Below are 13,176 nucleotides of genomic sequence, written 5' to 3'. Positions count from 1 at the left end.
GACGTAATAATTATATTGCTCATAAAATCGGGGAGTCGATTGTCGTAACAATTAGCGCGTGGTGGGATCGGTCAGATGAAAGTTACCATAGTATATAGTGGGGAGGGGGACAATGAACATCTACACGGGGTGTGCTTGTCTTGTAATAAACGACCTCCCGATTCATTGTTCGACCATTATTACGTCACTATCGTTACTCGGTCAACTGTCCAAACCGCTTTATTGGTTTCGGAAATTGTTCCTTGAGCTTAATCCATCAGTGACGTCATTATATGTGGCGTCACTACACTTACACATGCGTGACGTCACTACATTGACGTCATACATACACCCTTAAAAACCAGGTTTATTTTTATCCTACAGACCCCACTACGCAACATGTGTAGTTAGTGGACAACCACGAGTTTGAGTAGTCATTACGTAACGTGTTTTAATGATTGTTGTTTTTATGATATTTTTCTTCTCTTCGTTGTTTTAATCAATCCTTGCTGTGTGAAGCATGGCCCACTAAAGATGTTATTAATATCTTCAGTAGGCCATGTGTGAAGATATTAATAGCAAAGTTACATTTAATGAAACAAAATTCGTTACTTAACCGATTGGTAATAAACAATGCTCTACTGTCACTTAGTGGATACCTAATATTGTAACCGTTACCACTAGGGCGGTCTCACCTATCGCATTAGTTGATATGACGTCACAACAATGCCGAGGGCGGATTATTTAATCCGTGACGTTGGTATGCAGATAACCTGGGTAGGCCTTGAACCGATGACCCTGAGTTTTAAGCTGAGTTTTAAAGGTCAGGAATGTTTGGCGATAAATACGAAGATTTAACTTAAGTTAAAAACCATTGCTCCGTCGTAAGTAATATAGAACTATGGAAAAAGATGGGACACCTTTAGCACATAATATCCAAATATCTTGATCGTGTTTTAAACAAGTAACAACGGTCTATGGAAGTCACGAGGATAAGATTTTATAATTCTTTGAATGTTCTTTGTTTATTACCAAATGGGACGAGGAAATAGAATCACAATGCGCGTTTTTCCTCCACCCTACTATATACACACGAAACAAAAGTAATTAATTATACATAGAGAACCATATAACATACTCACACGCGTTGTTATATTGTTGCGTATTATGTTTAATACGATCCAAAATATCCATTTCAAGTCAAAACTGAGACACCGAGCCATAGTTATGCCCGGGGCAAATTAACACGGTGTCTCTCAAACGTGGATGTAATACAAGTATGATATGCGATATAGTGTTATATTAGAAGCTAATGCGGCGCATGTAATGTTAAACGGTGTATGAATGGGATCACATATAGCGATTGTATAAAGTAACTTTCCTTTCTATATAGGTGAGGTTCTTGTCAGAGGAGTTAGAATTTAGGTCGGATTACTCAACATATGTTTTATTTATCTTTTCGAACACGATAACGAAGGTTACATTAATTAAAACAACAAAGAGAAGGAAATTAGCAGCAAAACAACAGTCGTTTAAAAAAACTATGGGGAAAGTTTTTGGAAAAGGCGTCAGTAAAAGTCAGTAACGCCCGGGCTATTTATGTTTGTAACTTATATTTAAATATATTTTCCCCATAGATGCCGCTCAATGGCGCAACGCTAAGTTACGTTACGTTAGGTTTGATGTTGATTGACGTTTGTGTTGGCCGTATAACGCCGTTGGTTGCTCCAACAGAAGGGGAGGCGACTTCCCTGCAACCTGTAACTTGTAAGTGGGCTTGTATATATATGGGTGGTTATGTACCTGCATATATATATGGGTGGATATGTAGTGATGATGAGTAGTTAATATAAATCTTACATAGTAGGTTGGGGTAAGATGGCCCATGCTTTTATTATATTTTATCATCTAGTTTGATAGGGAACAAAGCGAAGTTAAATTTTTAACGGTATCCATCTTACCCCACAGTCCTAAATTTATGCTTTGGTGTCTTAGTATAAAAGTACTTTGCCCAATTCCTATGCCTTATATATTCAATACTCCACTCTGGTGTTTATACCTTATATGGCAATACCTGGCCCGAAGCCCAGCCGGGGGGTTAGTCCGTAGTTGGCCTGTTACCCATGGGGGTTATAATTACCATTCTAATACCAAACTCACTTACGTGTCCGTTAACAACCGTCACTTACGTGCCCATATACTCAGGGTCGTGCAAACGCTTACGTTTACAAGCATCAGCCGGTTGGAAGAGTTTTGCGAGTAATGGTTGGCCGAGTAGGTTGTGTGTGAGACATTCAAGGTGCACGTGGAGGTGGGTGGGAGGTGGGGGTAATGTGGGGTTATGTACGTGGGGTGTGGGGGTTATATGGGGTTAGGGTGTAAAGGCCTGTATAAGTGGTTTATTGTGGTAGGGGTGGTCTAATTATAATTCTGCTGTTATAACGAGAACAAATAAACTACAATATTGGTGTCGTTCGTTGTTCCAAAGTATTGCTGCAAACATGGGGCGTTAGCTTATACAACTTACCCACTTAATGTAATTATAAAGTAATTATGACGTATCTAAGTTTAATTGATACAAAATTAACATTGTTACGTGAATGGTTTGTGTGACGTCACACTTAGTAGTGACTTTATGACGCCACTAACTTATAACTCTATCATGACGTCACATACACACAGGATCACCGCCCCCCTCGGCAAGAAAGTTCGCATCGCATTCAGAGGGTTGCGGTTGTTGGCGGACGACCCCGCCCATTGTGGGGCCGACTATGTTGAGATCATCGACATAAAGTTGAAGAAAACGCAAGCCAGGTTTTGTGGTAACCAAGTTCCCGGTGACATCGTGTCTAAAGGTGGGTTGTATATATGGGTAATGATTAAGTTCTTTCGATAATGTACAGTGTGTATGGGTGGGTTGTTGCCGGAACAGCTTTATCGGTCTGCATTGTTTCCGTGGCCTATAGGAATAGGTGTTCTTGTAGAAAATGTTGTTTGATGTGTATTATATATAGTTCCGTGGGTAAGATTCATACCGTTAGCACATACTATATCATATACTTTATAATCATGTTTTTTACAGTTAGGGCACGGGTAGAATTCTGCAGGTATTCTTTTACTTCCAAATGGGACGATACCCCACCCTACTATACACAGCCCACTTTTAATACCCCCCCCCCACCCGCAGGTCGCTCGCTTCGCATCGACTTCCAAGGCCAACAGGGCTGTCATCCAAACAAAGGATTCGCCATCAGCTACACGATGACCACAGCTCGATCGGGTTTTTACTGTAAGTATAGTTTTATCTTTTGTACGGGTCGTGGCTTCATCGTGTTATAACGAATGTCGTTTTGCTGTTAATTCCAATTTCTTTATTATGTTAGTTAAATATGAAGTATATTACTGTTTAAAAGTAGAAACCATGTTTCAACATTATCCTTCACTTTGTTCCAGCAACCAAATCGTTCGATCCACCCGCCCCCAGAACTACAACCACTCGTCCCCGGTGTAAGTTTGTTCATGTTATTTACCTTCGTACAGTAACACGACCCAACCCGAAGGTTACGTCCATCCATGTAATATTTACCAAAAGTTGTTTTTCAGTATCCACCGAGTTATCAACGATCGCCAACGACAGCAGCGGCAGCGACGACAAGCACGTTGGCTTATACATCGGGCTGGGGCTTGGATGTCTTGCCATCATTATCATTGGCTTCCTCGTGTGGAAGAGAATCGAGGTTTTAAAGAAGAGGAAACGAAAGGAGAAAGAGTCGACCGTGTCCACGAGGTCTACGGATCAAGACCCCCGTCTGCCACAAGTAAGACCCTAATTTAGAGCTTGCGGATCCTTGATGTTTTCGCAGAGTGATTAGATTTACAAATACTTTGGGTTGCAACAGTTTACATGGCAAATCTCGCCGTTGAACCTAAAATTCAGCGCAAAACCAGAATCGCTAACGATCGTTTTAATAACGTACACACATATGCATAAAGGTTTTAATAAACCACATACCGCATTAAGATAATGTGCGAACTCTGGCCTATTTACATATGTATTTGGCGTACACCCAACTACAGAGCCTCACCCACATATACAAATTCTAACCCCTCCCCTACAGAACGAAATCGACCCCTTTGAACGCATCGCCTCCGTATGCTCCCATGTCCCCCCATCCATCGTGGACAACATTAGTATCCCTGATTCCAACTACATCAACTGCCAACCACCCCCTCTACCTAAATCCAACAATCCCAACTACAGGAACACGTCCTACCCGCCAAGCGAGGCCAGCATGTTCGACCGCCGTTCAATCGGGGTTAGGAGTTCGCGCAGTAGAACGAGTGACGTCTTCAGTCAATCACAATGCTCAGAACTTCCAAGGAGCCCTAGTAGATGCGGTCCCCCGCCCCTCCCTGAGCGCCGAGGCTTCCAACCACGGATGGAGATGTTACACGAGCATGACGAGAGTGGAGATCATTTTATGAGGACGAGGACGCGAAGTTTAATACGTGATGAACAATCACAAAGGATTATTGTACCGGATGTGACGTCACCACAATTAGAAAGGACGACGTCACGAAGTAAGTTTTGTTTAAATATAAGTTGTATTGGCACTTATATTTATCGCACGGTTTGAAAGCCACGCTGTTAAGGTTTTGTTATAAAACTAACGTCATAATCAAATTGTGATATCATAACAGGGGAATTTGATCGACGTGCGTCACTTCCTTCCCGCCGCCACGTGAGGGAAAGGTCGTCAGATTTTAACCGGGAGATGTCGCGCGTGACCACCGATGGTTCGTTCAAGAGACTTTCAGACAATCCTTCATCGCGTCGATCGCGGCGTGCAACAATAGAACCGAGGAACAATCATCATTATCGACGTCATAGACGCCTCCCGCGCTCGCATTCGAACGACGCTTTTAAAGCGGGAATGTAAAAAATAGAAACAACGCGCGCTTTGTATATTACGCTACAAATGAGTCATAGTACATCATACGTCATAGTAAGTTTATTTACGTCATAGTAAGTTTATTTATTCCAAATTGTGAAACAAAAAGTTCAAAATCGACGAATAAAATATTTTGACCTTGGTTCCCTTTAAGTATTGAACACGTGGTTTGTGGATGTTGCATTCATGTTGTAGATTCATTAGTGTAAGGTTGTGTGGTTGAGGTGGTGTGTTGGTTGTTTGTTATGTATTAATATAAGGTTTGTTTATTTTAATAATTTGCTCCTAAACGCGGGTGCATGAACCTCTATATAGAAGCAAACGTTATAATAATAGATATAAAGTACAAGGGGATATATTACTTATGTTATTGTATGTTATACTTGTTGAGAAGATACTTCAACGTTGCGAGTTTAGTTATATATGTTGTTGTTATGAAATAAGGTCGCTATGCATAGTGACCAATATGTGGGTTAGGTGTATATCTACACACATATACTCTTTGTTTGGTATATATAGTGGGGTAGGGGAAGATGGGACACCTGTTCATCCTATTTTCTCGTCCAAGTTCGTAGTAAAGAAATAAAATTTAATGATCATTTAAAATCAGACCGTATTCTCACGACTTACATGAACTGCTGTTATTTGTTTAAAACACGATTCGGATATTTGGATATTATGTGCTAAACGTGTCTTATCTTACCCCACAGTACTATGTGTATTTATGATGTTAAGAAACGTTGGTATCGTAATTTATTGCTTTAGGATATTTAGAATATTGATTTAAAATGATGTTTATTCTACAGTTACTACTTTAGTTTATTTATTTCCTTTTACGTTCCATCATGAAAGTTATCGTGGCTGGTTTGTACAAGACAGGGACGAAGTCGATGAAAGACGCGTTAGAGGTGCTTGATTATGACGTATGGGATGTAGCGGAACAACTTAATCACGTGGGTGGGGTGGAACAATGGGAGGCATTGATGACGTATAATGGGGATGCGACGCCAATGCTCAAAGAGGTTTGGGACTTTATAATATGTACGAATGTTCTGTTTCATACACCTCGTGCCCGCTTACGAGTTACCACGTATGTAACTTTGTGGGTAATTGTTTTTCTGTATAGCTGATAATGTGTACAACCCTATGAATGACCACTGGGTTTAATCATGTGCCAAACAACTCTATACAATACATTCCCCCAACAGATGTTGTCAAACTGTGAGGCGGTCACTGACGGGCCTGCCGCTGTGCTGGCTGTCGAAATCTACAAAGCTTTCCCTACGTGCAAGGTAAATAGTTCCCTATCTTTCTATATTCATCCGCGTATTCAACGACATGTGTAAACTTACTTATTAAAGTTATCGTTAAAGTATGTCCGCTAAGTATGGCGCCGTAGGAAAATTTATCTTTACAAGATTTTTCTTCAACAATAAGTATTTCAACATATCAGTCTATAACCATTGTATTATAACCAGCACTGTATTGTTTAGTTAACATTTATATTTACCTCCATTCAGGTGATCTTGTGTGTGAGGGATAATGAGGATGTTTGGTTTGAAAGCTACAAACGTAACCGAGATGTAAGTAACGTTTTGTGTGTAATGTTGATGTGTAACTTGGGAAAATGCTTGGTGTGTATATAGAAGACACAGTATAATGTCTATATATAATATGTACGCTTTGTTGGACCCATATTCTGAATATATAACTATGGTATAACCCCACCTTTTACCATATATGATACGACACCCTCGCAGACATTGAACAACAACTTCCTCCTTCGCTTGATGAGATATATCTCTCCAACTGTAAGCAGAAGGTTTGAGATTATGAGGTTGGCTAATGACGTCATATCCTCTGGAAGGTTCGTCAACCCATTGTCGAGCATTATGACGTATGACATCAGTCCATTGTTATGTAAGCGTGCTTACAATGCCCATATTGCATACGTCACACAGCAAGTACCCCAATCGAACCTGCTAACTTTCAACGTCAAGCAAGGTTGGGAACCTCTTTGTAATTTCCTCGGGAAAGAGGAACCACAGGTGATTACATCATATATTACGTCATAATTTACACCATAGACTACGCCATAATTTACACCATAGACTACGTCATAAATACGTTATATTTACGCTTTAATACCTATTTATAACGTCATATAATGCATAATTTGTATGTAATATGCCGTAATTTTTATTTGCAGCCATGGCTACGCCATGGTTACGTCATAGTTACGTCATAGTTACGTCATAGTTACGTCACTAAACCAAATTATTCAAAGGTTGAGTTCCCGCATACGAACCGCAACGCAGGCAACGCTACAACGACCGGTGTTTACCGACACGCGATGTTTAGCTCGGTTAAGTCGGTACGGAACCGCGTGGCTATGGAAGTAACAATGGCTGTTTGTGTCGCATTCGCTGTTGTCGTTCCTATGTTCTTTGTGTATCTCTTGAAATAAACAGCCATTGTTGACGTACATATGTTTATTATGACGTGATTAAGTGAATGTTATTCCAGTATTCCTTGTGATCCAACCAACGTAGTTTGCAACGCTAGTATAAACACCTGGTGACCTGGGTTGGGCGCAACCGTTGCCCCAACTAACCACACCCCACACGTAGTATAAACCTATAAAGGCAGATAGATTAAAAAAATGTTTAACTGAAAGAAGGAAATGTAAAGACGTTAGTTGAACAACATTATTGTCTGTGCCGGCCACCACATTTCTTGACTCAGATATATATAAATCAAAGTTAAGCAGCCCCTAATCTTATAGTAGAGTGGGGTAAAATAGGGAGTGTTTTCATTCTCTTTGCTCGTTCGATCTGGTTGTAAACATAGAAAATTTACATAACTGTATAGCTAATCTTATGACTGTAAAAAAGCATAAAAAATATGAGATTTATGTGCCAACGTGGACCAGCAGCGCCAACTGTGGTATATCATTGTTACCAAGTATTTCGCCCAACCTCCCCCCAAACCTTAACGTTCAGTTTATATTACCAAGCATTCAGTTAGTAACTTAGCCCACAGAATTACCAACTCCCCCAACCGAACCTACCATCGTTTGCTTGGCACAGGAGCGGGCCACCCGAATCCCCTTGACACGTATCCACCCCTCCTCTTATATAACCGGCACAAAACATGTTAGTGGACAATCTTGTGCCGTACACACTTTGTGCAAGGCAGTCCCTTCTACTTATCAATGGGATGGTCGCTTCTTTCAACAACCTCGTGTAAGGTGTGGCGCCTGTGTATCAGAGAATGTTAATTTACCGACTCTGTAAAATATTCGTTTTAATTATGGTTACTATATACTTAATTATGACGGGGCAGTGGCAGTCGTTATAACACAGGTGTTCTGTTTCATACACCTGACAATTTAGACAACCCATTACCACTGACTGTTTCATACACCACCCCCAAACACTTACTCTCAAATGACGTTTGTCCCCAACCAACTATATGACATTTTGTTCCACCAGGAAATTGGTTCAACGACGTTGGTAGACAAGCTAGTTTCACAACTTCGTTGAGTCGAGCACATCTGCCATTTTGACGTTTCAACTGGAGGTATGATGTGTGTTAGTGATGTGTGCTGGTTTAACCTAACGGATACGCTGTTAACCAACACTGTTTCGTTGTTTTAATTTGATCTTTGCTATCGTATTCGAAGGTATGGTAAGGTCGGGGAAGATGGGACACCTTTATCACATAATATATAAATAACCAGATCGTGTTTTAAACAATTAACAACGGTCTATCGAAGCCGTGAGAATACGGTTTCATAATTCGTTGAATGTTCTTTGTTTTATACCAAATGAGACGAGAAAATAGAATAAAAAGTGTCCCATCTTCCCCCATCCTACTATATATTATGCTCAAGAAGTATTCATGTCTGATTATTTAGTAAATAGTTTTAACCCAAGCGTTTAAACAAATTTATAATATGCCATCTACCTCAATCAAAGCAATGTCGTTGTCGTTTGTGTTTGTGTTGAAATTATGTTTAATTATTCTTTCAATTTTGAAATCCTGTTCTGTGCCATCTACGACCGTTGATTGGTGGTCACCCAAACGTATCCAGTAGTTACTGACGTCATACTGCTGTCTGTTTGTAAACAATGGTTATTAGAATGACATTATTTATAACGTAACTGAGTTATTGTCGTCCCCTTGTTACGTAACAGTTTATATAAACCATTAAGGTAAAGTTAATGATGGTATTAACCTTATACTGCCACAGAAACAACAACAATTAAATCATCACAAACTCACGAGAAGCAGTGAGCCGCCGTCAACACCCAACAACTGTCAATCAAAGTCCCTCCACATTTGAATTGCCAAGGTAACCAAATTGCTACCTGTGTGACGTATGCATGGTTATGACGTATGCGAGGGTATGACGTATATGACGTACCTGCCATGGCCATTCATTGGGTTGAGCAAAGTTGCCACCCACTATACGTGGTATGGCGTGGTTTTCGGTGGATGGCTTCACGCCACATCTTGGTGGCGTGGCTGTTGTACGTCGTGGCGTCGCTGTTGTTGTTATTCTTTGTGCTGTAGTTGTTCCACGTGTAGTTGTTGTTGTTGGCGTCGTTGTAGGAATAGCAACGTCACCAACTATAAACGGATAATGACATCGTGGTGATGACAATATGACGTAACGATGACGTCACTTACATATACAAACCACCCCAGCTTCATGGTCCATTGGGCAATCTTTTACCCCCCACCCACTATGACGACATTCATCTATAGTGACCTCATCACCCCTGCATGTGACGTCACTAAGCATATACGCGCGATGACTTCGTTGAAAGAATTGACCACTTAGCGCCATCAATGCACCTCTGTTGAGTATTACGACGTCACAATCACTATACAATCACAGTATTATGACGTCACAGCGACTCATTATTTCAACCTGAATCCCAATTGTCTACACGCGACGTTCGCTTCATTCATCGACCACCCGATGTCGCACACGAGCCCAAAGTCCTCCCCAGCCCGCTTGACCTCTAGATGACCTTCATATGAGGAAACCCCCGATGCCAGACGGATGGTAAATCCTCCTCCTACGTCACCTGTCAATCAAACAATCATTCCCGCCCAATACACCACCTGTCAATCAAACCATCAAACCCGCCCAATACACAACCTGTCAATCAAACCATTCCTCCCGCCCAACCACCTGTCAATCAAACCATTCCTCCCGCCCAACCACCTGTCAATCAAACCATCATTTCCGCTCAATACACCACCTGTCAATCAAAGCACTTACTGCAGTTCCTTTCATCCGACCCGTCCCTACATTGAACCTCTCCATCACATTGTTGGGATGCTGGTATACACGACCATGAAGTAACACATCGAAACCCAGGACATCCTGTATGTTACGTCATCAGATTATTACGTCATCAGTATGTGACGCCACAATACTCACTCCTAGGCGTCTTAAGTTCATAATGATCCCAGTTCCCTTCTCTCGGGCGCACCAAGCGGGCGTTTCTACTCGAATGCGTTGTGAGGTCACACTCCTTTGTATCCTACTTGTGACGTAACACTTAGATATGGTTACCCATAAAGTATATCATGACGTCACCTTATGATAATCGAACGACACGCAGTCAAATCTTTTTTCTTCTCTACATTTCTTCGCACAAGTATATGGAGTAACATGACGCCAACCCGAGTTGTAATCACCAGCGGTTAGTTGGAGCTTGGCGTTTCGTAGCCATGTAAACTGACGCAGGTATTGCACTGGAACAACATAGTATAAAAGTCAGGACGCTTGTCTTTACAGAAGAGCACGTGGGGTTCCAGGCTCGTCACTGCTATTGTGGACGTATATGTGTTCTTGACACTTAACGAAAATTGCTCCTACCCAGTGGTCACTTATGGGTTGTCCAAACTAACAGCCATGCAGAAAACCAATCACCCACAAAGTTACATACGTGGTAACTCGTAAGCGGGCACGAGGTGTATGAAACAGAACACCGTGTTATAACGACTGTCGTTACCCCGCCACGCGAGAATAAATAAGTTACATACGTGGTAACTTGTAAGCAGGCACGAGGTGTATGAAACAGAACACCTGTGTTATAACGACTGTCGTTGCCCCGCCATGTGCCCAACCATACTTACCACACCCAATCTCATCCGTCCCGTTCACACAATCTCTGTCTCCATCGCAAACAAAGCTTCGACTAACACATCCCCCTCCCCCGGCCCCACACCAGAACTTATCCACGTCACAAACACCTGGGAATATAACATTATGACGTCACACATCACACCACTATGACGTCACAAACCAGTTGTTCCACAGTTCTCTTCATCGCTACCCCAAGGACAATCACTCGTCCCATCGCATACGTGTTGTGACGTAACACACGTCTTACGATTCGCGCATCGTGTTTCGGAACTCGAGCACGTGACGTCATCTTCACGGATCGTTTGTTTTCCTGTGAGGGTGAATGGATGTAAGTTGCCCTCGGGGTTGGCTTAAGTTAGGGAAGATGAAACATGTTTTTATTTACTTTATCGTCACATTAGGGCGTATCCCAACGACACTAAAAGGGGTTTGTAAAAACAATTGATCGGGAAATATGGGATATTATGTGCCAACGATATCCATCTTGCCCCACAATAATATACACATGTTCACATACTCACCCTGGCAAACAACCCCAGCGAATCTTTCCCCCTCACAACCCTCCCCGTCACGCATGGCTTCACCGTCACACTCGGTTAACTTCGCCTCACCGCCCGTACACCGTATGTTTCGTAACATCGGTGATAACCTTTTCCCAACAACTGACAACTTTGCTTTGCGAAGCCGAAGATGTTTCTTTGCCCCTTTCCTGTGTGACGTCACAACATATTAACATGACGTCACACAACATTGTTTTGACGCAACATATAATTTTTTCCCAATTGCAAAAACTACAACTCACTGTGAGTTTATTGTATGTTGGGTTTAGCAGACATCCTTTTTTTGACACTTAAGTAGTTTTTACCCATAGCGCGTTTTAACGACTGTTGCTTTGCTGCTAATTCCCTTCTCTTTGTTGTTTTAATTAATCTAATCTTCGTTATCATATATTTAAACAGATAGATTACAAAGCAAACACAAACAATGTGACTTACTTATACTTGAGGTATTTACACACGACGTTAGCATCCATCTTACCCCACCCCGCCCCACACACGTTCCCCCATACCCCCTCCTCCCTGTTAAATACTTGAACACCACCCTTGTAGCAACGACCCTTCTTGTTACGACAATCAATGCGAACATCGCCCTGCAAGAATAACAAGTGCAAACATCAAGATATGAACAACCGTGTTATAACCAGATACATACGAATACATGAGTTGCATACAAACATTCCGTTGTCAAACTCAAAAGTATATTTTGAAAACTACGGTCCATTATGACGTAATGATGACGTATTAAACTATGACCTAATTGTAACGTGTTTCCACGTAATGGTGACGTAACACACATAGAGTGCCAACTATTTATGACGTCACAGTGGTTTGTTCCACTTCAATTGTTTACCGTAAAGCTTCCTTTGCCCCGCCATGGTAGGTTCATTGTTACGTCATCATTGGTCGCTGTGGACGCGGCAGTTGTTGTTGTTGTTGCGGGGGTGGTAGGGGCAACAGGGGTTGTTGGGGTGGGTCCACCTATGCTCCATAGAAAGGAATTCCCCGTATGTGAGAAACTGAAAGAAGTATCTTCACCGAAGAACAATGAAAATATATCATCTACTGTTGATCGACTGCCGCTTGTTGGCGGTCCCCTCCCCACATTTGGCGATTCCCTCCCCACATTTGGCGGTCCCCTTCCCACATTTGGCGGTCCCCTTCCTCGACCTCCACGTGTATTCTCACGGTTTCTTTGTCTACCTGTAATATTCGATGACGTATACATATGATGACGTCACACACACATGACGTCACACCTACCTCTTCCTTGCTGCCTCCCTGCATATATGACATCACAAACCAACCACAATAGCAACACAACCATCCATAGTTTCGTAACACCCATGTTTGTGACGCATCTACCTTAAAATGGTCGACCTCGTTTCGCTTGAAATCAAAACCAGAACCCACGATTCTCTTTCTTTGTTGCGTCACTAAGCAGTTCTGCAAACGCTGCAAACGCGATGCGCGCGACTGTGACTTCACACTACGCAGGCAGTGACGTAACCGTTAATGA

The 13,176-nt window shown here is 41.9% G+C and overlaps 3 protein-coding genes across 4 annotated transcripts; 2 read left to right on the top strand and 1 right to left on the bottom strand.

The window, feature by feature from the left end:
- Positions 1 to 1,595: 1,595 nt before the first annotated feature.
- On the top strand, positions 1,596 to 5,084 carry LOC149741043 (uncharacterized). Its single transcript, XM_089878603.1, has 8 exons — positions 1,596 to 1,746; positions 2,185 to 2,290; positions 2,662 to 2,834; positions 3,167 to 3,268; positions 3,433 to 3,486; positions 3,583 to 3,797; positions 4,098 to 4,560; positions 4,681 to 5,084. Exons 1-8 carry the CDS (start codon positions 1,617 to 1,619, stop codon positions 4,917 to 4,919), a joined length of 1,482 nt encoding a protein of 493 aa, XP_089734729.1. The 5' UTR covers positions 1,596 to 1,616; the 3' UTR covers positions 4,920 to 5,084.
- Positions 5,085 to 5,191: 107 nt separating this feature from the next.
- LOC149741042 (uncharacterized) lies at positions 5,192 to 7,416 on the top strand. The gene is made up of 5 exons (XM_089878782.1): positions 5,192 to 5,953; positions 6,140 to 6,223; positions 6,452 to 6,514; positions 6,692 to 6,979; positions 7,219 to 7,416. The coding sequence occupies exons 1-5, from the start codon at positions 5,777 to 5,779 to the stop codon at positions 7,396 to 7,398; spliced, it is 792 nt and encodes a 263-aa protein (XP_089734908.1). The 5' UTR covers positions 5,192 to 5,776; the 3' UTR covers positions 7,399 to 7,416.
- LOC149741041 (neurotrypsin-like) lies at positions 7,406 to 13,142 on the bottom strand. 2 transcript variants are annotated; one of them, XM_089878462.1, is made up of 17 exons: positions 12,921 to 13,142; positions 12,511 to 12,860; positions 12,096 to 12,250; positions 11,622 to 11,809; positions 11,261 to 11,410; positions 11,091 to 11,207; positions 10,549 to 10,706; positions 10,390 to 10,492; positions 10,228 to 10,332; positions 9,871 to 10,030; positions 9,627 to 9,796; positions 9,361 to 9,566; positions 9,219 to 9,304; positions 8,901 to 9,051; positions 8,375 to 8,507; positions 8,002 to 8,190; positions 7,406 to 7,568 (listed from the first exon to the last, which is right to left on the bottom strand). In XM_089878462.1, the coding sequence occupies exons 1-17, from the start codon at positions 13,003 to 13,005 to the stop codon at positions 7,438 to 7,440; spliced, it is 2,637 nt and encodes an 878-aa protein (XP_089734588.1). In that variant the 5' UTR covers positions 13,006 to 13,142; the 3' UTR covers positions 7,406 to 7,437. The 2 variants fall into 2 exon arrangements, with proteins under 2 accessions (XP_089734588.1, XP_089734578.1); XM_089878452.1 differs by lacking the exon at positions 7,406 to 7,568 and adding an exon at positions 7,610 to 7,765.
- Between the last annotated feature and the right edge of the window lie 34 nt (positions 13,143 to 13,176).

This window comes from Ciona robusta, chromosome 1 (assembly GCF_009617815.1).
Source record: "Ciona robusta chromosome 1, ASM961781v2".
Taxonomy (NCBI): Eukaryota; Metazoa; Chordata; class Ascidiacea; order Phlebobranchia; family Cionidae; genus Ciona; species Ciona robusta.
The sequence above is the reverse complement of the archived record's forward strand: the minus strand, read 5'-3'. Positions and strand labels throughout refer to the sequence as shown.

Coding starts and splice junctions, on each gene's coding strand:
- LOC149741043 (XM_089878603.1), top strand. CDS start 1,617: ATGCCGCTCAATGGCGCAACGCTAAGTTACGTTACGTTAGGTTTGATG. Junction 1,747..2,184: donor TTCCCTGCAACCTGTAACTT/GTAAGTGGGCTT, acceptor CCATATACTCAG/GGTCGTGCAAACGCTTACGT. Junction 3,487..3,582: donor TACAACCACTCGTCCCCGGT/GTAAGTTTGTTC, acceptor GTTGTTTTTCAG/TATCCACCGAGTTATCAACG.
- LOC149741042 (XM_089878782.1), top strand. CDS start 5,777: ATGAAAGTTATCGTGGCTGGTTTGTACAAGACAGGGACGAAGTCGATG. Junction 5,954..6,139: donor CGACGCCAATGCTCAAAGAG/GTTTGGGACTTT, acceptor TTCCCCCAACAG/ATGTTGTCAAACTGTGAGGC. Junction 6,515..6,691: donor GCTACAAACGTAACCGAGAT/GTAAGTAACGTT, acceptor ACACCCTCGCAG/ACATTGAACAACAACTTCCT.
- LOC149741041 (XM_089878452.1), bottom strand. CDS start 13,005: ATGGGTGTTACGAAACTATGGATGGTTGTGTTGCTATTGTGGTTGGTT. Junction 12,861..12,920: donor AGGGAGGCAGCAAGGAAGAG/GTAGGTGTGACG, acceptor CGAATATTACAG/GTAGACAAAGAAACCGTGAG. Junction 8,191..8,374: donor GGGACAAACGTCATTTGAGA/GTAAGTGTTTGG, acceptor TCTGATACACAG/GCGCCACACCTTACACGAGG.